Source organism: Phacochoerus africanus, chromosome 3 (genome assembly GCF_016906955.1).
Source record: "Phacochoerus africanus isolate WHEZ1 chromosome 3, ROS_Pafr_v1, whole genome shotgun sequence".
Taxonomy (NCBI): domain Eukaryota; kingdom Metazoa; phylum Chordata; class Mammalia; order Artiodactyla; family Suidae; genus Phacochoerus; species Phacochoerus africanus.
The window spans coordinates 174,069,622-174,090,625 of NC_062546.1; the positions used below are offsets into that span (position 1 = coordinate 174,069,622).

At 36.6% G+C, this 21,004-nt stretch overlaps 1 protein-coding gene across 1 annotated transcript in view; it reads left to right on the top strand.

Annotated features, from left to right (window-relative positions):
- Positions 1–21,004, top strand: part of PARD3B (par-3 family cell polarity regulator beta) — a 1,037,082-nt gene that overhangs the window by 654,734 nt on the left and 361,344 nt on the right. Inside the window, exon 16 of the mRNA XM_047773303.1 lies at positions 9,263–9,307. Coding sequence (XP_047629259.1) covers positions 9,263–9,307 — 45 coding nt within the window. The remainder of the gene's footprint in view (positions 1–9,262; positions 9,308–21,004) is intronic.

A 21,004-nucleotide genomic window follows, 5' to 3' on the forward strand; every position in this document is an offset into this window, starting at 1 on the left:
CCCATTGCCCCTGAAGTAAGGCATTGTCAGCCTAGGGTAAATGCTGCTGTAATCCTACCTAACAAATCTTAAAAGCAAAGCTGAAAAGGATTAAGTCTTTTCAGATAACTCAACTATACCTCAAAGATATAAAAATATTTATAGGAATATAAAAATACTGAGTATCTAACAAGGTAAAATTCATAGTATCCAGCATCCAATAAAAGAAGAAATCAGTCTAAATATCTCTATAGCTATTAAAGACATTGAACTGTAGTAAAATATTTTCCCACAAAGAAAACTCTAGGTCCAGATGGGTTTATTGGTGAATTCTACTAAGCAATTTATAGGAGGAAATCATAGGAATTGTACAGAAACACATCCAGATAAATAAAGAGATGGGAGTGTTCCCCACCTCATTCTATGAAGCTGGCCTTACAGTGACAGCAGAGCCAGACAAGGATTATAAGAAAGAAAGCATTAGATTGGCATTCTTCATAAATTGGTATTAAATTACTTTTAAAAATTTAGCAAGTTGAACTCAACAATATATTAAAATATATATATATATATATATATATATATATATATGGACCAAATAGAGTTTATCCTGGGAATGCAAGGTTGTTTAACCTTTGAAATGAAGCAGTATGTCACATACTAACAGACTAAAAAAGAAAAATTGTATGATCACATCAGTAAACACAGAAAAATATGTGAGATGATCCAGTATTGTCAAATTTAAAGAATGTTATTTGGGGACAAATTTATAAAAGAAAAGCAAGAAAATTATCACAAAATTCAGGATTGTGGTTACCTCTGAGTAAAGAGGGAAGGGAATGAAATTGGAGTGTAACCCCCTCAGGGATTCAAAGTAAAAGAATATTCTTTTCTCAAAGCCATCGGTTAATACAGTGTTTGTTTTATTTGAGTTAGTGGAGGGTTTTGTTTTTGTCTGAACTTGTGATGTAACAAAAAAATATATATTTGCTGCTTTGGAAACTCATAACATTTTGTACTGAAAGGAATATCGTCTGTACCAAGTATTTTTGTTAATGTGATATGATATTTTCTGTAAATAGAATGAACTGCTCTTTTAAGTGCCATTACCATGTAAAAAATAAAGTAAGATTAGTACCAGCAAGCCCCAAATTAAATACATAAACGCTAATAACCTAGTTATTAGATATACACAATGAGTTGTGCCTAAACTACCAATTACATTTTTTTCTATAGTTCACTAGTCAAAATATGATTTATAGGTATTCCAAACAGTTCTACCATGTTGTCATCTTTATTTAGACCTACCCCAGAATTGAACTCCATCACCTTCTCCTACTGTTGCTTTGCCAGGAATGCCTCAGCAAATTGCACAAGAATTTTACTAGGTTTATAAACATCTTTTGTCACAACATCCATATACCATATACGTACCACGATAAACATATTTCACATTCATTTATCTAGAACATTTTGCTGAATGGATATATCCAACTTGCTACTTTCTTTCTTTCCTCTTACAATTTTTTTTATTCATTTACTCAGCAAACATTAACGAGTACCTATGAAGTTCTAGGCATGATTCCAGGCCAACAAGGACAAACAAAACCTATCCCTTCCTTAATGTGAAATAGACCCATCCACAAATAATTGAGATATTTACAGATTACTTTGGTCCCCAAGCTCAGCCTGAAGACATGAGAAGGTAACTTGAAGGTCATTTGAATGGCGTCTTAAAGCATGTTTGCCTAGCAAGAGAATGGATGAATTTTCATTTTAAGTCTAAAGAAATTGCATGTGCTATTTGTATATTGTCCAGATGCATGAAGTTGCATGGCCAATTCAAAAAGAGATTTCTGATGTGATGGAGTGCAGAGCACTTAACAGAAGTGGGGTGTGAAAGATAGGCATAATCCATCTTTGAGCACTTGCTTCTGCTAGATTCCACAAGTTTCTATATCCTGAAAATTATCTCATACTCTGTCGTAGGAGGCATTATCCACATTTTACTGATAAATTCAGTAAACTTGAAAAAAACTAAGTAATGAGTCCACAGTCACACATGTGATTAGTGTCAGAATCCAAGTCCCCTTAACAGAAAAGCTTGAGCTCTTCCACTCTTGTGATGCTACTCCTTGCCATGAACAAGGCATCCTAGATGTATTGGTTCAAGCACTCAGTCAGTAAAAGCTTTATTATTTTTGTGAATCCTCATGTCTGTGTGACTACTATATTCCTAAAGCATATTCTTATTCCTTTATTATACTATTTATTATGTCATATTGTATCAATGCATTATTTATTTGTATCTCCTCATTAAACCCTATGGTTAAGGATCTGATTCTTCTCAAAAGGACAATATTTATTGAATGGATTCAAAACAAGTGAATCAATAAATTGATGAAGGGATGATTTGTTTTTTTTTTTTCCAATGCTCTTTAGTGAGATAAAGACAATAGTATAAGACCATATAGAAAGCATTGGATTGTCCTGACTTTAGATTTAAGCTCCTCTAAGATTCATGGAGAAAGAAGGAGGATTCTAAAGAGACCACTGAAAAGTTGTGAACTTATGAATAATCAGATAATGATGAAGGACCGGGTCCCTCATTTTTGTCCTGAGGAGCCTAGCTAGAAGATGCGCTATAACATGGCACAGGAACTTCAGCTGTTGTCTTCTGATTAGCTTATTATCCGAGCAGCAACACATGCAGGGATGAAGATGGTATTGCAGGGGACGGGGTAGCTTGCTAAGAGAGATGGTGAGATAAACACTTGAATCATTATCTTGTACTGATCCCCTAATACCTTTTCAGCAAAAGCTGTATTTTTTTTTCCAAGAGATGGGAGAATTTTCAACACATAAGAATTTATAGTGCTGAAAACTCAAAAAGTCTCCCTAAGGAGAAACGTATACCAAATAGCCATTGACATAAGAAAACAGTATAAATTAATGCACTAATAGTTTATGGTTACTAAAGAAGGAACTGAATTTACAACTTCAAACAGGTTTGTGTTCCTTAGAAATTCTGGAAATCAATCAGTGGCACAGAAATTGATTTGCTAAAGGAGAAGAAAATTGATTCTTAATATTGGCAACTACATCAATTTTTTTTTAATTCTGAAGGAACAACTTTTAGAAACAAGTTTATTAACCATTAGGGAATTACTGGATACTGAGTTTCTTAGCAGACTTCCCAAAGAGAAGTATTTATGGCCTCATTAGAAGATAGATTTTTATCGTTCCAAACATCATCTTCAAAATTGCAGTCTCTGCTATGTCAAAGATACGGAAGTCAAGAGTTAAATGAAATAGAGCTGTCTCTGTGAACGACAAGCATTGCATCACATTTTAGAATGCTGCTTTGCATCAACGTATCCAATATGAAGTAGCGGGAATCTGAACACATTTGCATATTCCCCATTCGTGATATAGTGTTGGCATTCTCAAAAAGAGTAATTGTAGCTGATGGCAATTTTCATCTGAAGAGATTTGTGCGTGTTAGCAATATACCATCTTCTGTCAGCATACGAAGAGCATATGGGGCCCATTAACTCACCAAATCTGCCACTGTTCTGCAAATTTTTATTAAACAAGTGCAGTCTCTAATAGTCACTTATGTTATAGAATGCGTATCAAATGCTATCAATAAACAAGGGGATTGTTTTCCCCCAACAAGAATGCATTTGAAGTGTATAAGAAGGCTTGACAAAAGAATAAAACACTCTAAGTGATCACTGCATTAATATAAACATATCCCACTGGGAAGCCAACACATCTAAGTATCATATGCACTTTAATGTTTACCACTAAGATGTTCTCAGTGATCCATCTTTTTCACAGATTTTCTTGCTGTATTTTCTTTCTTTATGGTTTCTCTCATCTCTAGCAATGAATCTGGTTGAAATTAAGCCAAAAGACTCTGCATTTATCTGTGCTTTTTAAAAGGCACCATTGGTGTTGAGTAGTTATGATTAGCTTCAATGGTATACAACCAAAATAACTGGAAACATAACCATCAGGGTGCAGTGTTTCCTGAGCAAGTCTTCCTGAATCAATGGACATACCAGGAAATTAATAAATATCTAAACCAAAGATTGTCTTCCTTATGAAACACTTTATAGGAATTAAATCAAATAATTTCCATTGAGTTGAATTCCAGGAAACAGGAGCTTAATATAGAAATCCCATTATCTAAATAAATCTAGAGAAATCTCAAGAGGGGCAAGGCCATAGTCCCCTTTTAGTATGTAATAACAGTTACAATGAAAATGTCTAAGGCTTAGCATTTCACTGGTACCTCTTCAATTTCTATAATAACCCTTTAAAGTAATCAAGAGCAAGTAGTACCAGCCCTTGGGTAAAACAGAAGGATAAGAAAGGGAATATGTTAGTCTCCTAGTCTCTTCTAGAAATTTGGAAGTAAGGAAAGGAGGGAGGAATTGGGGCAGTGGCGGGGAAAGAAAGAAAGGAAGGAAGAGAAACAATCTGTCGTCAGAACCAGAACAAGAACTTTGGGCTCTTGCTCTCTTGATATTTTTTTGTACCTTTCTTATCATTTCAAAATGGAAGACCTTTCCCACATCAGGCTCACTCGTTTTCAACTTCTTGTAAATAAGATCTTTGTTGAAAATGACATACCTATCATACATTAATATTTCACCTGTTCCAATCACTGTGTCATCTAAATAATATGTGGAAAATGACTAGACTTAAGCTCCAGGCCCTGAGAGAGAACTTTGCAGTAGCTCTAAGGTAATGTGAGTTATAAAGGAAGTTAAGTATTAATTATAACACTTGTCATTTTTTTAAAAAAGCTTGGTAGTGTGTGTAATTTTACCTCATTTTCTCATTTGCTACTGTTATTTAAATCACTTCCAAGCACTAAGCATGTGCATAAAAGATTGATTGTTCCCAATTTAACCTTTTAAGTAAAATGTATTCTATTAATTAAGTCATTACAGTTCCCTCTATTTTCTATTATGTTTATTCATTTATCTTCTGTCCTAAAGACAGACATCTGTGTCAGTGAATATTTTGGAAAAAAGACCCCTAATTTTTGTGCCTATCACCCATTTGGATGTTCCCACACTGTTTTTTGAAATAGTTTATGTTAGTGTTCTAAAGAATTTCAAATTGTCAATTAAAATAATGATCAGTATTCCTACTAAAAATAGTAGATAGTATGCAGCCAAAAAGTTGTTACCATGTTCAACCTAACATGGCTGGGGAACTTGCAATATTTCAATTGGCTTAGATTTAATGGGATAACTGATGCCTGTTTAAAAAACAGACAAAAACAAAATAAAGACCTGACCCTGTATATGTTCCTTTTTCAGAATAACTGCACAAAATGAGACCGTATGTGTAGTCTTAAGTACTGTATTTCCTTTACCTTTCTTTCACTACAAGATGAACTAGGAGCCAAGTAAACTGGGAGGTAAACCCTGCTGTGGGTATTGGATTATCCATGAGATTGCAACTGAAAGTACCTTGCCCTCTTCCTATTCCTTTATAATCCCAAGCAAGTTAAATCATAAACATCACCATCATTAAACTCACAACCTTTATCCCTCTCACAGTTTCTATTTATCAGAAGTTTTCATTTATTGACACATACATACCTGGAACTGTGCTAAGTACTTTTGTACATTTTTTTTTTTCATTTACTTCTCACAACTCCCCATGTAGTGTTTTTCAATTCACATAATGTCCTCAGAAGGTAATGCATGGAGCTTTATGCTTTTGGAGAAGAATTCAGAAGTGTTCGGTGACTTGTCCTACTTAATCATCAGACTCGTTGGAAGATAGAGAAGCCCAGCTCTTCTCTCAGACGTGTGTCATGTTCTTCTAGAATACAATTCCCCATCCTCTCCTTAAGGAGTGTAATACTATCCTAGTAGCACAGTTGTGATCCAAGACCTAAAGGGTCAAATCAAAACGTAGTGACAGTTTCCCATGGGGAAACTGAGGTTTAAAGGGACTTAGTAACTTGCCTTTTAAAGCTGGAATTCAACCCACATCTGTCTCATTTTTAGCTACCAGGTTATTCTGTAACATCTAACGTAAATATCTTTATTTAGTTAATCATTCATGATTATCTAATAACTAATATGTATTAAGCACTTACTCTATGATGTTCTATTTCATATAAACTTACGCATATAATCTTCACTGTAAAGTGGTGGGGAAAACAGTGTTATCTTCATTTTATGCATGATGAGATTGAGGACCAGAAAGTTAAAATAAATTGCAGGTAACTAGTAAGTATGCAAGTCAAGATCTGAACTCAGACAGTTGATTTCTCATCTGTTTCATAGAGATGAATTATTTTAGCTTGTACCCATTAGAATGGTAGATTTCCAAGCATGTTAAACAAAATTGTAGCTAATACTTGATAATATTGGTCACCATGGAAAGATTTCTATTAACAACATATATTCAAATTAAAAGGGTAATAGTTTTCTAACATGGGGTGCTTTTCAAGTATTTCCTTACGTTGAATTCATGCTACCAAAAATTTGAAAAGTATTAACAACTCTTCTGGTCCATCACAAGTAGTGGTTAAGAGCACCATGTTTAAGTTCTGGCTCCTCCTCTTATGAGGTATGCCTCAGGGTCTTTAACTATAACGATAATAATAGCTATCTTTACAGGTTTTTGTGAGCATTAAATGAATAACAGATATAAAGAGTATAGAGTAGAACCTGCAAATTGCAAGTGCTCAGTAGGTATTAGCTACTAGTACTATTTTTTTTTTAAATCATGATCATTGTTTTCTAGGGTTTTTTTTTTTTCCATTTATACTGTAGATTCCACTATAAGTTTTTTCATACCTGGGAAAGACAGAATTTGGCTCACAAAGGGATCCTGATACATATTGATTGACATCTTCAACTGGAAATACAAAGAGAAGTCTAACAAGATTTTTAAGCAGTTAATGCCAGTAAAATCCGCAACATGTAATGCTTTTATCTAGAAAATAAATAGCTTAGAAAAGGAGGGCAAAGTGAGTGCAGGAAGATTGATGAAGATTTTTGTGCAGTAACTGGGTCAATGAAATGTTACTGAATATTGTTGGCAAAGGATGAAGGAGGTAGGTTACTCTGAGACCAACCCAGTGTTCAGGAAAATGGAGGTGAGCCTCCTTGTTAGCAGAGGAGCAAGGGTGCTTCCTTGCTTCTACACTTGAGCAAAGGTGGGGTTTTATAGAATGCTATAGAATGTGACTCATGGTGAATGTTGAACACCTGCTATTGAATAATGAAGTGGTAATCCACACAGAGTTGCTTAAGGATTAAGAACTTTGCTTCTGTGTTCATCAGAGATATTGGTTGATAGCTTTCATATAATGTCTTTGCCTAACATTACTCTCAGGGTAATACCAGCCTCATAGAATGAGTTGGGAAATATTCCTTCCTCTGAATTTTCTGAAAGAATATCTGTAGAATTGATATTATTTCTTCCCTAAATGCTTGGTAGAATTCACCAGGGAAGTCATCTTGGTCTGGAGTTTTCTTTCCTGGAAAATTATAAATATAAATCCATTAAAAAACAAACTACAGGGCTATTAGATTATCTCTTTCTTCCTATTTAAGTTTTGTTAATTTGTACCTTTCAAAAAACATACGTATTTCATCAGAGCAGTGTTAATCTAAATTTTTCCCACCTAGTGAAGCTAGATCCTTCTTCCTGTTCTAATGGATGTGCCTGAATTATGAAGGTTTTCACTCTGGGTACTGGGAGTAGAAACTTTATTCTCAGCCTTGTGTGAACTTTGGACACTGTGTCCTTTCCCCATTGGAGTGGTTCTGTCCCAGGTCTTAGGTAGTTTCTTCACATGCATATGATCATCAGCATTTAACTAATGACTTGAGGGTATCCTCTGCAGATCTCAGAAGGAATCCTGTATAGCTCTCTCCTCTCCCAATTCTCTAACCTGTGAACTTAATCTGTCTTTCTTTTCCTTCATATTTGTACCCTCATATCATTGGACTCTTCCTGTGTTCCCCTCCCTGCACCACAACCTAGAAACTTTCTCCAGACAGTAAGCTGGAGCAATTGTAGGATTCACCTCACTTGTTTTCTACCTTTCAAGAGTCACTATGCTCTATTGCCTGATGTCTAATTTCTTGAAAGCCATTGCTTCATGTTTTGTCTATTTTTTTCCATTTTTAATTAAAGTGTAGTTGATTTACAAGTTGGGCTAATTTCTGCTGTACAATAAAGTGACCCTGTCATCCATATGTGTGTGTGTGCATGCATATGTATATATATATATATGCATATATGTAAAATAGGAATATATATATATATATATATATATATATATATATATATTCCCTCTCTTATATTATCTTCCATAATGGTCTATCCCAAGACCCAAGAGACTGACTGTAGTTCCCAGTACCATACAATAGGACTGCTTATTCAATCTAAATGTAATAATTTGCATCTACTAACTCCAAGTTCCCAGTCCATCTCCCTCTCTTCCCCATCCCCCTTAGCAACCACAAGTCTGTTCTCCATGTCTATGAGTCTGTTTCTGTTTTATAGATAGGTTCATTTATGCCATATTTTAGATTCTACATGTAAGTGATATCATGTGGTATTTGTCTTTTTCTTTCTGACTTACTTCACTTAGTATGAGAATCTCTAGTTGCATCTATGTTACTACAAATGGCATTATTTTATTCCTTTTTATGGCTGAGTAGTATTCCATTGTACATATGTACCGCATCTTCTCAATTGATTCATCTATCAATAGACATTTAGGTTGTTTCCATGTCTTGGCTATTGTTCATAGTGCTACTATGAACATATGGGGTTTTGTCTAATTTTAAAACTACTTTCAGAAGGAATTATAAATTTGCTTCCTTTTGCTCCACATTTACCAGAAACAAAAGCCTGGTTCTTGAGGATTGAATGTATATGTTTCTGTTATGCTCAAAGTGTTTTATTACATGTTATACAGCTTTAGATCCTTGCACATTTTTGGCAGATATATAAACAACAGCCCAGTTAAAACAACTGAAAGTATTAGAAATTTTTAAAATAATGAAATTATATTCACAGAAGATTTAATGAACATATATTTCCTCCCAGCTGTCTTTAAAATACCTATGAATAGAAATGAAGTGCCCCAGGCAGGCTGGGGGAAAATTTTTTCTCAAATCTTTGCCAGTAAAAGATTTAACTTATTACAAATCTGTATGAATTTATTGCTTAAAAAATGGCTGATTTACAGGCAGATCTGATCCTTGTCTCTTTTATTTCTTTGCAGTGCCAGATGAAAGCAAAGTCCGTTCATTGGCTGAACACAAACCGGGTAAGAAATTCCTTGTAACTGACTTTATATTCTGCTTCCTGGAAATCTCTGGCTGTGGTTGAGTTGCAGTTGGAACCTGTTTTCATCCATTTGTCACTGAAAGGCTTGCTAATTAATACATGAGATATCTCTGACTTCCACAAAGATGAATTGTTGCTTGGCTGTGTGTATAGTGGCATAATGTATGCTGACTCAGATGTTTGAGAAGAAGGAAGAAAGGTTTCCAAAAAAATAACTATAAAACCAGAAAATCTTTCACCTGTACACCAGCTGAACACTTAGAATAACAAAAAACTACAAAGAAAACCCAAGGAAATTTGAAATTCTTTTCCATGACGACTCTCACATTACAGTGGCAGGACAAAGGGTTCCAGAATTAAGAAAAAAAAAAAAGTGGCCACTTCTTCCTTCTTGAGAAAATAAGTGTCTTTTTTCCTGTCATCAAAGGGGATTGGGGCTGAAATGACTGTATTATCTTTCTTTGGAGTCATGAATGAGCTCCCTGGAGCTGCCCTAGGAAATCCACAGGGATCTCTGAGTGTCTCTGGGCTCTTTCTCTGTTTTGTGTGAGATCCCTTCAGGCCTAAAGTCCGAGTTTTTCTTTTCTTGCTGAGTGGTCCTGCCTTCTACTTCTTCGCCCTTCCTTCAGCATCATTTATTCACATTAGTTGAAAAAACCTAAAGCTACAGAGCTAGTAAATACAGTAGTAACCCCTTCCCTATAAGGGCGCATTATTGGGGGAAAATAGCCATTTTACTCTTAGTAATGCCACTCCAAACCACAGGAGGGTTGTGATTTGCTGGCATACCTTCATTTCTGAAACAAAGTCTTTCCGGTCCTCAAGCATCTCCTGTGTTTATGTGCCAATTATGTTTCCAGCAGTAAGTGGCCTTGATGCCTCATTACTTCCATCACGTTCCAGGGCAAGATGATGATTTTTTTTTTCTTTTCCTTTTCTTCTTCCTCTTGATTCACTAGTGATAACAGCAGGGAAGGGCTACTTCCCAACTCTTAGATGTTTTTCTTTTCTGCCCCTCCTAATAAAGAGCCTAAGAGGTTAGATCACTGTGAAAGAAAAGATTTCTGTGGGAGTGATAAATTGCCACATGCTGCTTGTTCCCATCATCCTTCTCCATTAAATCCTCTGCTACTAGAAATATTTTCAGGAGTCTGGGTAGGAAGTTCTCATGCCCAAGGAACTCCAGGGATAGCCTATATTATTTTCATCTTAAATGCATCGCACTGCTTGTTCTTAGTTCTCTTACATGTTTTAATACTTGAAGATGAAAACATTTTTACCTGCTGGGATAGGCTTCAAGACAAAAAGTGGAAGAAATATTTTTAAAGAATGTTTAGCAACTTGGTCTTTGAAAACAAAAAAAAAAAATAATCAACTTTCTGGAGTTTCCAGGAAATCAAATCTTATTCCAATGTAACTACATTTCCAAACAAATAACTGTTAGCCAGTAACTAGAAATTATTGTCGTGTTTTAAATGAGAACATTATCTTTGTGTATTGCTGTAACATTTTAGGTAAATTTTAATGATATGTTTTTATGTAGTATGAAAAATGATATTACTAAAAATGTACTCTAAATATAAAAATTGAAGTAATCTTCCAAATTAAAAGAAAAATGTAAACAATGGTATGATTTTAAAGCTGTTAGATTAATTGTGAGGTTTATATGGCAGCTTTATTTTAGCTGGTCATAGACATATTATTAATGGTCTTCCTATCACATGCATCAAACTACTGAAACAGCAGATGTTTTAAAGATTTTGGTTGCTGATGAACTGTTATTGCAATAGTCACTATTCTTATATTTTAAGTGCTTGTATATCCTATCACATCATCAGATTTTGCACTGGCTGGCTTTGGAACCAGTGCAGATGCTAAAAACAACCAGAAATTTGATACCCTTAGAGCCAAAGTAGCAGATGATAAAACACAATGAAGAGGCCTGACCCATCATCTCAAATTGTGTCCTCTAGAGTTAACTTGTGAGAGCATGCTAGAAAACATCAGAGACGGTACTGAGAAAATAAAAAGCAACCTTAAAGAAAAATATGCTACTAAGGTCTTGGACTGTGATGATCTCAACAACTCATCCCTCACTTTATAAAGTGCAGCTCCCTGTGCAGGTGCACTTAGGTATAGCATTTTCCCATCAGGCTTTGTTGGTGGCCGTGGCCAAAAGGAACTGAGGGTCCTTTTGATTCTTGCAACTCTTTCCCTTTTTTTTTTTTTTTAATTAAGCGAGTATAGTTGATTTACAGTGTTGTGTCAATTTCTGCTGTACAGCATAGTAACCCAGCCCCCCTATATATATATACACGCACATTCTTTTTCTCATGCTATTTTCCGTCATGTTCTACCCCAGATTTGGACATTAGTTCCCTGTGCTATACGGTAGGACCCCATTGTTTATCCATTCTAAATATAATAGTTTGCATCTACCAACCCCAAAGTCCTTGTCCATTAATTCACCTAATATAAAACTATAGTCTCCATCTACTACAGTCTGCGACCACTAAAAGAGCTGCCAGTTTCAATGGTAACATGCAATATTCCATGATCACTCATGCTTATCTCGCCAATGTTGACTTCTTTTTGTTCCACCGTTCCTTTCCCCAGATCCTTCTTCCAGAATATTTGAGGGAAAAAAAGTGATATCTCTTCTGCTCAGAAGAAAGAATATCTCCCTCTGTCTCTTTTTAATTACAGAAATGTGGGCAGCTTTCACATTATCCAAGACCATCAGGAAGTTATATTAAATCGTATATGCTGACCTAGATCTATCATCCATCCTCTTATTTGGGATGATATTCAACATTTTAACAAATTCATCTGAGTTAAAATTTCTTCTGAGTCAGCTACTTAGTGTGTAGAGAGCCATTCCGTGCCAAGTTCCATCTGTTGGTCTGGCTTGGGTACCTCCCAAATTTGTGACAGTATTTTTGGCATCCTTTCCTTGGCTTAATCTTTAAATGGTTGATTCCTCAGAGTGCAGATGGAATCGAAGTCTCAGGTAAGATAAATCTCTCTAACATTTTTGGCCCCAAACCTAGTATTCCCTCACCCTTTCTGGAATCAATCCAGTATTCTTGAGATTTGTCTAATAATCTACCTCAGTGGCTTCCCCTGGCAGTGCATTGCATCTCATTCTAGGCAAGAAAGATGGCATGTTGGTTCTCCTGTTTATAATCATGGGGCCCTCATCCACATATAAGAGGTATTAATGTTTATGGAATGGCGAGACCTACCCAGAGAAGTTATAAGCAAATTGCTTTTTGTTTTAAGACAAATCACAGGTTTTAGAGAGCCTTGAAAAACCAAGAAGCTATCTTTCACCTTTTTCCTTAATTACTTCACTAATTGAAATCTGACAGTTCAAATCCTAGCAATGCAAGGGGAAATGACTTCAGCAAAATGTATGTTTTAAACAATGAAACCATTTTCCAAAATGACAAATGTTCTGAGGGACCATTAGAATCCAGAGAAAATGACATCAAATTTTTTATAGCTTTTAAAAACAATTTTGCTTTAATTGTGGCTGTACACAGACTCATAGAGTATGTCTGAGAAGGAATCCATCCTTTTTTTTTTTTTTTTTTTTACTAAATACTGAACTGACACTGAAACCTCAGTACTCAGACAGAAAGGACTAATAAATTTTACTTTTTTTTTACTTCATATTTTTTGTTTTGATTTACTGCTTAGAACTGTTTTAATATGTATTGACTGTCTGCAAAGATCTGTGCTGACCCAGCTCTTTAAGATGATGCAGTACTAAAGAAAGCTGATGAGTCCTTCTTTATGAGCCCTGACATATTAATTAGCAAAATGGACTAAAAAGCTTTCCTATTTCTGTTTTAATTTCTTACAGTCTCAAACACCTGTCTATATAGCTGTAAAATAGGCAAGTCTGTAAAAGTAATGGTTGGCAGTAAGTCCAGACCTTTTCTGAGACAAGTTTATCAATTAATGAGCAAATACTCATTAGCAACCTAGGGGATATTTCCAGACTGAGGTGCTTTGTAGCCACTAAGTACAGTTACTATCTTAACACATTTTGCTAATGAAGATGCTGAAGATCAAGGTATTGAAGTCCTTGTTCTCCCCTTTGGTAACTAGTGAGGTTAGGATATAAACCCAGATACTGTGTGGGAAAGCCCATGTCTTTGGCCTTTTTATTTGCCACTAGCTTATGCCTAACACCTCACCATCCCAGGAACTAAAAAGAATATAGGAGTAAGACATAGTCTCGCTGGAAGACGTGACACACACATCAAGATATCCTATAAATCCTTACTTAACCTTTGTAACCTCAGCCAACTGAACCAAGGACACAAGGGGATAATTTCACCACTGTAATTCAGTGATCAGAAGAACATCTGATATGATCATTTGAGTATTTGCTTCTCTGCATGCATTGTATGCACATGTACATGTATGTGAATGTGTGGGCCAAGCTGAGTTACAGAAAAGAGAAAATGTGCATGCAATGTACATATATTAGGCATAAGTTATAGCAAATGTGCCTGGGATGTCTTATAGCAAAGGCTGAGAGTTTAATGTCCAAGTTGCCCACTTGACAAACCACACATTCTGCCTTAAATGCTTTGTGTATAAACTTCCAATCTAGAATGTTCAAGTGTAGCTAGATGTTGTTGAAAGAAAAGCTAAGATATAAGGTGATTGGATATTCACTTGAATATATGAGTAATGAGGACTAGTAAAGGTCACTGAGCTAACACATTTCAGGCACGTAGAAAATTATGGAAACATGGTACATGATGGTGTGGTCAAGAAAATGTAAGCAATTCAGCACAGCAGGAGTGCAAAGGGGAGAGTGACAAGCTACTAGGTTAATCAAAAGCAGAGATTAGATCCTGAGCAACTCCTACCCAAGGAAAGAATGTGAATTGTATCCTACAGTCTCAGAAAACCTAAACAGAGGAAAGTGGTCAGTTTTATAGTCTAGTGATATCAACTTTGGTGGTTGTAGGGACTTGAGAGGACTGAAAAAAAAAAAGGCAAGGATAGTTAAGAGACCATTGGAGTAGTCCATATAAGAGATGATGTGGGCATACTTTTAAGAAATTAGTAATGAGAACGGAAAGAAAAGTAAGACTACTTAGACTAAAGCTTTGAATGTTGTTTTTGTTTTTAAATCAGACTTAGCAAGTGACTAAGAAAGAATCTATTGTGATTCTCACTGTATCAGTCAGCCATTGCTATAACCATACTGCATAATAACTACCAACAGTAATCATTTATTTCTTGATCATATATCTTCAGGTGGGCTGGGAGTTGCTCATCTCAGGAGTGTTTGGCTGGGCTCGGTTGCAACCTGTAGTTCAGGTCCAGGTCTTCTGTCTGTGTCTCTTACCTCCCTTGGGCCAGTGGTTTCCCCTGGCACGTACATTTGATAATAACAGTGATAAGATAGAAATAGAGTGGAAAGAGAGGGCACCCATAAGCTATGTGCCCGTGTTCATGTATTAATTATATAGTAGTGAAGGAACAGTGAGATGATTAAGAGCAGTAGAGAGGAATATAGCAGGCTAGCATGAGCTCTGAAGGAGTCAGGATTTTCTGTAAGGGTAGAGGAACAATGGACTTGAAGATGGAAATGAGAAATAAGGAGACAGTTGAACCCTCTCCCAGTCTTGATTTGCATGGTATGGGTGAGAAGGAACAGCTTCCAGTGGCCTGGCTGCAGGAGAAGCAGAATTCTTAGTGGCTTGCTAGATTTTTTTTTAAAGCTAAAAGGCAAGGGGACTTTAAGAGAAGAGATTGGGAGTGAAGAGTGTTTTGTCAACCATGGAAGGATAGTGGAGACTCAAGAAGGCAAGGTGGAGGAGTCCAGGATGGTGGAGAAAGTGGAATGGTGAGTTACATGGGAAGATGGACAGAGTGCAGTTGGGTGGCAGCACAGGAAGGAATATATGCCCAAAGGGCTCCCATCTTGGGAATTGACAGAGGATGGTAGGGAGGGATGTGTCTGCCCTGTGTAGATGACTCTGCAGTTGCAAACACAATCAGTTCTCACTCATTGGTGAATAGAAAGAAAAAAAAAAAAAAAGACAGGTCAGTTTAAACTCAGTAGTGTCCTCGATGGATTATGTCTTGTAAAGAGATCCTGTCTCTGAAGGATGAGTAGATGAAGGTTTTTCAGGAAGAAATAGTCCAGTGTTACAAGATTTGAGAAGATGCTTACATTTTACTAGGTTTGGAAATTGAGAAATCACCACTTAAGCTGGAGTGAGTTTCAGTAGATAAGAAAACAAGAATAAAATGCCAATATTCAGGCCCAGCTAGTCTGACCTATTGAATTCTACTTAAGCAACCTCTTGTTTTATAAATTCAAACATCATGGCTACCAGTTTCACCTGATTTAATAACTTAAACTATTATTAAAATCCTCAAATTTCCCCAGACCCACCATCGATCACAGAAAGAGTAATTTGGCACAGCACTTGTCTTTCTTCTTTTCAGCTGCTCCCATTGAAATCCACAAGCATTGAATAAGCTTCTATATACAAAAAGTATGTATTTTGTACAAAGTTTATCACAGACTTTGTTACAAAATTCATATCTATTTATAGTTGCTATTCATTATATTTTCTACTTTTATTATGGTGTTCTATTTCTTTCCCCCTAAATATAAATGTGCAGGACACATTATGCTATTCTGAGTTCCAACAGACATTTGTTGATGTGTTGTGTTTAGTACATATTTTTTCCCCTATGCCCTTAATTACAAAATTCTCAGCCACAATATTCTTTATTACCCTGTCTCTCTCATAATTCATAACTTGACAGTTTATCTTTAGAGATAAATTTTGCTTAAGTGTGCATTGATTCAGAAAATCTATAGTTGCTAAATTGTTTTGTTTGAACAAATGAAAAAATAATTTTATAAAGAGAAGAGCCTATTTCTATATATGTCAGATTCTTCAAATGTGGCTGAACTCTCAAACTTCACCATCCATGGGGAATATGTGTCTTGTACATTTGGAAAACAGTGGTTTGGAACTGACAATTCTAATCGTGTTTCTAAATGCCAGAGTGAACATCTGCCATGAAAAATGTTATTAAATGATTACATGTTGGTTGATAAATCCAAAGTGAATGTTTGACATCAAAACTTCACTATAGGCTGAGCTAACTATACCCAACTTTGGACTAGCTCTGCACCTGGAGAGGAACAACAGTAGGAGCCACAGAAAACAAGTGACTTAAAAATTACGCAGAAATGCAGTTGTCAGTCAGGATGTTATTGTATGGACTTGGATGTATCCTGGGCAAAAAAAAAGATCAATTTTTTTTAAAAACATGGCAACTATAAATGTTAAATTATAAGAACCAATTCTATCCTCTTCCCTTTATATTTAGCTCTTGGATGTCTTAAGTAAACTTTTTGCAATGCAGCTATTTCAGTGAAAGTGTTGGTCTCTATACCCACTAGCTTTAAATGATGGTAGCCTTTTATCAAGAGTGGACTTGGCAAGACCTAGAAAGCTTTTCAGTTCCTATGTAATTATTTTAGAAAGGTTTCCATTAAGACCTAGAATTTAAAATCACACTTCTAAGGAAGGTACTTTATGTGTAAATTTGTTGTGGAGGGAAAAAAAAAAAAAAAGCAACTTTCTGATTCCAATGACCCAGAGAGGTTATAGTAAGACCTTTCATTTTAAACTTCTCTAGATAAGTTGCCAGTGTTAAATGAATGGCTGTTTAACCATTCCAGGAATGGCTTTTTGGGTATTTTGTTTTTTTTGTTTTTGTCTTTTTTCAGGGCTGCACCTGCAGCATATGGAGATTCCCAGACTAGGGGTCCAATCAGAGCTGTGGCTGCCAGCCTATGCCAGAACCACAGCAACACAGTATCCAAGCCTTGTCTGCAACCTACACCATAGCTCATGGCAACGCCAGATCCTTGACCTACCGGGTAAGGACAGGAATCAAACCCATGTCCTCATGGATGCTAGTCAGGTTCGTTAACTGCTGAGCCACAACGGAAGTCCTCAGCAATGGTTTTAATTCTAAAGTTTTCCCAGAAGAAAAATTAGCCAACTTATAATATTGGAAGGATAAGTTTAAAATCCAATCAGACATCTGAAGATCAGCTCTTACATAATAGATGCTCAGTTTGAGTTGAATAATATAAAATATGTCAAAGGGTAAATTTTGCTTTTTAAATATCTGAGGAAGGTATAATATTGCCAATTGGAGTGAAATGTGTAGGAATATACTGGCTTTGATAATGTCAGTATTACATTAGATAAATTGCGTGCATATGCGCACATATGAGTTTCATAAGTGAATACTGGTTTGGAGGTAGGGGAAGAAAGCCTTAAAAGACATATATATATTTCAAGAAGGGTTTTGCCTGCTTAAAAACCCTCATTTGTTCCTGTATTTAGGCTCTATGGATAGGGATACATTTCAGTATCTTTCACACATCTATCACCTTGTCTTGACCTGCCCTTGCGGCCTGTCTCTTGTCACCAGCACGTCCCACCCCACCCGATCAGCCCCATCGCACATGTTCCCAACTCACAGAGCTACTCTACTGCTGTCTGACCTGTTTGTTCATGCCTCAGAGCCCCAGCTGAACTCTTTGAAGGCCCGCCTCCCTGAGAAGCCCTGGCCAGCTTCCCCAGTCAAAGGTCTCACCTAGTATCTAGGCTTGTTTAACTGCAGGTGTCTCCAGGCTCTGTGACACTTTTTAAATTCTCTTACCTGTTCTTGCTCACACTTCTGCTCCAGAGCCAAAGAGCTCCAAAGGACCCCCTCAGGCTGTTTTTCAATCACCTTTGATCAATAATCATGACTTGCTTAGACTATTAATAATCCCAAGGCCTTTTCTCCCCTCATATAGGAAGGAAAATTCTGTTATCTACTGAACAAAAGAGAAGGAACAAATGAGAACTCTTTTTATTCAGCCAGTACTTATTGAGCATTTACTGTGTGCCTGACACTGTGCCAGGTACTACAGATACGAGGTTGTGTAGACTGTGGATCCTGCCCCTAAGGTACTTGTAGCTTAGTAGCAATCATAGAAATGCAAACAGTGGAGATACCATGTGCTTATACGTAAATGCAAATACATGGAAAAAGGAACAGTGATTACCTTTACTGAGAGGAGGAAGATGAGGTTGGGGCTCAAGGGGGACGTCTGCTTTATCTGTAGAATTTGCATTTTTACATTGAGACTATATTTATGAATAAATTGGGCAATGAAAAATGTATGGGTTTAAAAAAGTAAAAACTTTTCCAGCATTCTAAAATTTCACGAGCTGAATCTAATCATTGAACTGTTGTACAAATGAGATGATTTAGCATGGGGACTGGCACAGAATATGCACAGAAGAACCACAGGAAAAGGGATAGTTTCTGGGAAGGAGATGAGAGGCTGAACCCCGAAGTCACACTGGGAACCAATTTGGGGCTCAAAAGTACTTGGGGAGGAAGGGAATAGGGAGAGGGTTCACTGTGAGCTACCTCATTTATGGGTTGCTGGAAAATGTGCCAATGAAAAACATATTTAGGGAATGTTAAACTCCCCTGTCAATTTTTGGCATCCTAGAGGGCAGGAACTTAGTCTTTGAAATTTATTCAGTAAGGCACCCACTTCATGCTATGCTACAAAAAGGTTCTTTTTTTCAGAGGTTCGTAGTGCCCAACTGGGTCCAATAAAAGCAGAATTATAATAAGAGGGTTTGTGATGAATATGCAAAAATTAGAGAGAAAACTTGAAGCAACCTAGATTACTTCTCCTTGCTAAAATAAGCAAATGCAAATCCATTCCCACTCTATTGATAATTAGAAACCACACACCCACACAAAACAACTTACAAATTCCACGCCATCAAAATAGAACAAAGCTGTTCAAAGTTACCTTTTGAATAAAAACCCTTTTATTAAACCATCATTTTTTAAAATGTGCCTGACTTTTAAACCAGGAAACTACAACTACAAAGAAAGAGGGAGGAAAAAAGCAGATGGTTTTATAAAATATCATGATATTGCCCTCAGAGAGAGGCAACTAAATTATTAAATGTATTTAGAAATATTGGTGTCAAACTAGTGATGAAAGCTCCAGTTTATACTCTTTATACTAACAGATCTCAGAGAAAATGCTATGATTGGTTAGTTTAGTGACCTAGTGGTTCATGAACTATTTGAAGTGATTTATATGGATAAACACTTTTTAGTTTTTGAAACTATGCATATATATTAGTGCATTATTTGTAAAATATTATTTTTCTATGTATAACAGTGCTACTTTAAAAAAATAAAATATTAGAAGTAGGATATTTTAATGAATATAAATAAGAAAATAACATAAAATGATACGCGAACATGGAAAAATGTTATCAAGTTGTGTGACACAAATTGCTAACGTTTGGGAAACACTGATGAATTTTAGAAGTTTCCATCAGAATTTCCATACTTTCCATCATTGTGCTTTTTGGCGAAGATCAGAGAATCTTGGTTTGAAACAGGGCCTCCATTCTGAGGCCTTCAGACTAGGTGGTACTCACACTCTGGGGGTCCTTTTCCTGTCCATGGACACATGCCTCCAAGTCTGGTTGAACACTGTCTCCTTCAGCAAAGAAATGTCCAAATCTTCCACTCTTTTGTACAACGATTTCTCTCCATCAAATTTAACTTGAATTATATTTTGAAGTGTGTTCCTCTAATAGGCCATCTTCACCTGAGAGGAAAATATAACAGCTACAAGGGGGCCCTTCTGCGTGAGCCTGGAAGGTCTTACAAATGCAGAGTCAGCCTTCACTTTTCACTTTTCTAATCCCATTAGTCTGGCGGGAAATCAGGTTGGTCCCATGGGAATGCACCCCAAAGCTATCCTTCCAAGCCTGGCCCAGGCCACCATCACCTCAGGCCTTCAGCAGCTTCCTCACTTCCACATTCTCTACAGTTCCATTCTCCTCACAAGAGCCAAAGGGATCTCTGGAAAACAAGAATCAAATCATGTCCTCAGTACTTAAAATCCTCCTATAGCGCCCCTCGTTCATAGAAAATAATCTGCAGTTCTTACCGTAATCCCCAAGGCCCAGGGGATTACGGTACCTTCCTCGGCTACCTTGCTGATCTTGTCCCCACTTCTTCTGGACACTTGGCCCATGTTTCCTGCTTGCTGTCTCTTCAGCAGACCAACTTGTTCTCTTTTCGGGCCCTTTGCATGACTCTGTTCTGTTCAGAATGATCTCCTTCCCCTTCATGTGGCTGATTCCTTCTGATTTGGTTCTCAGATTAAGTGCTCTTTTCTTCAAAGCTACCTTTCCTGGCTGCCTCATCTAAAGTAGACAAGTCAGATTCTGTCACTCTGTTAACTTCTTCATAGCACTTATCACAATCTGTAGTGTGTGTGTGTGTGTGTGTGTGTGTGTGTGTGTGTGTTTAACCTAATTCTGTCTCCCTGCATACAGAATATGAAGTCCACACAGACTTGGGGCCCAGTCCGGGAGCAGTGTCTGGCATAGAGCTGGTGTCCTATGCTCAGTATTTGCTAAGTCTTTTTCTTATATGTGCTTCTGCATACTTTTGTTTTTTAAACTGTCCATGTCTTTGTGTTTTTATGTACACACCTCCTCTTATGCTTTCTCGATTTTGTGTTTGGTCTGAAGATCTGAATTGTAACTGAAAATTTGGCACATTT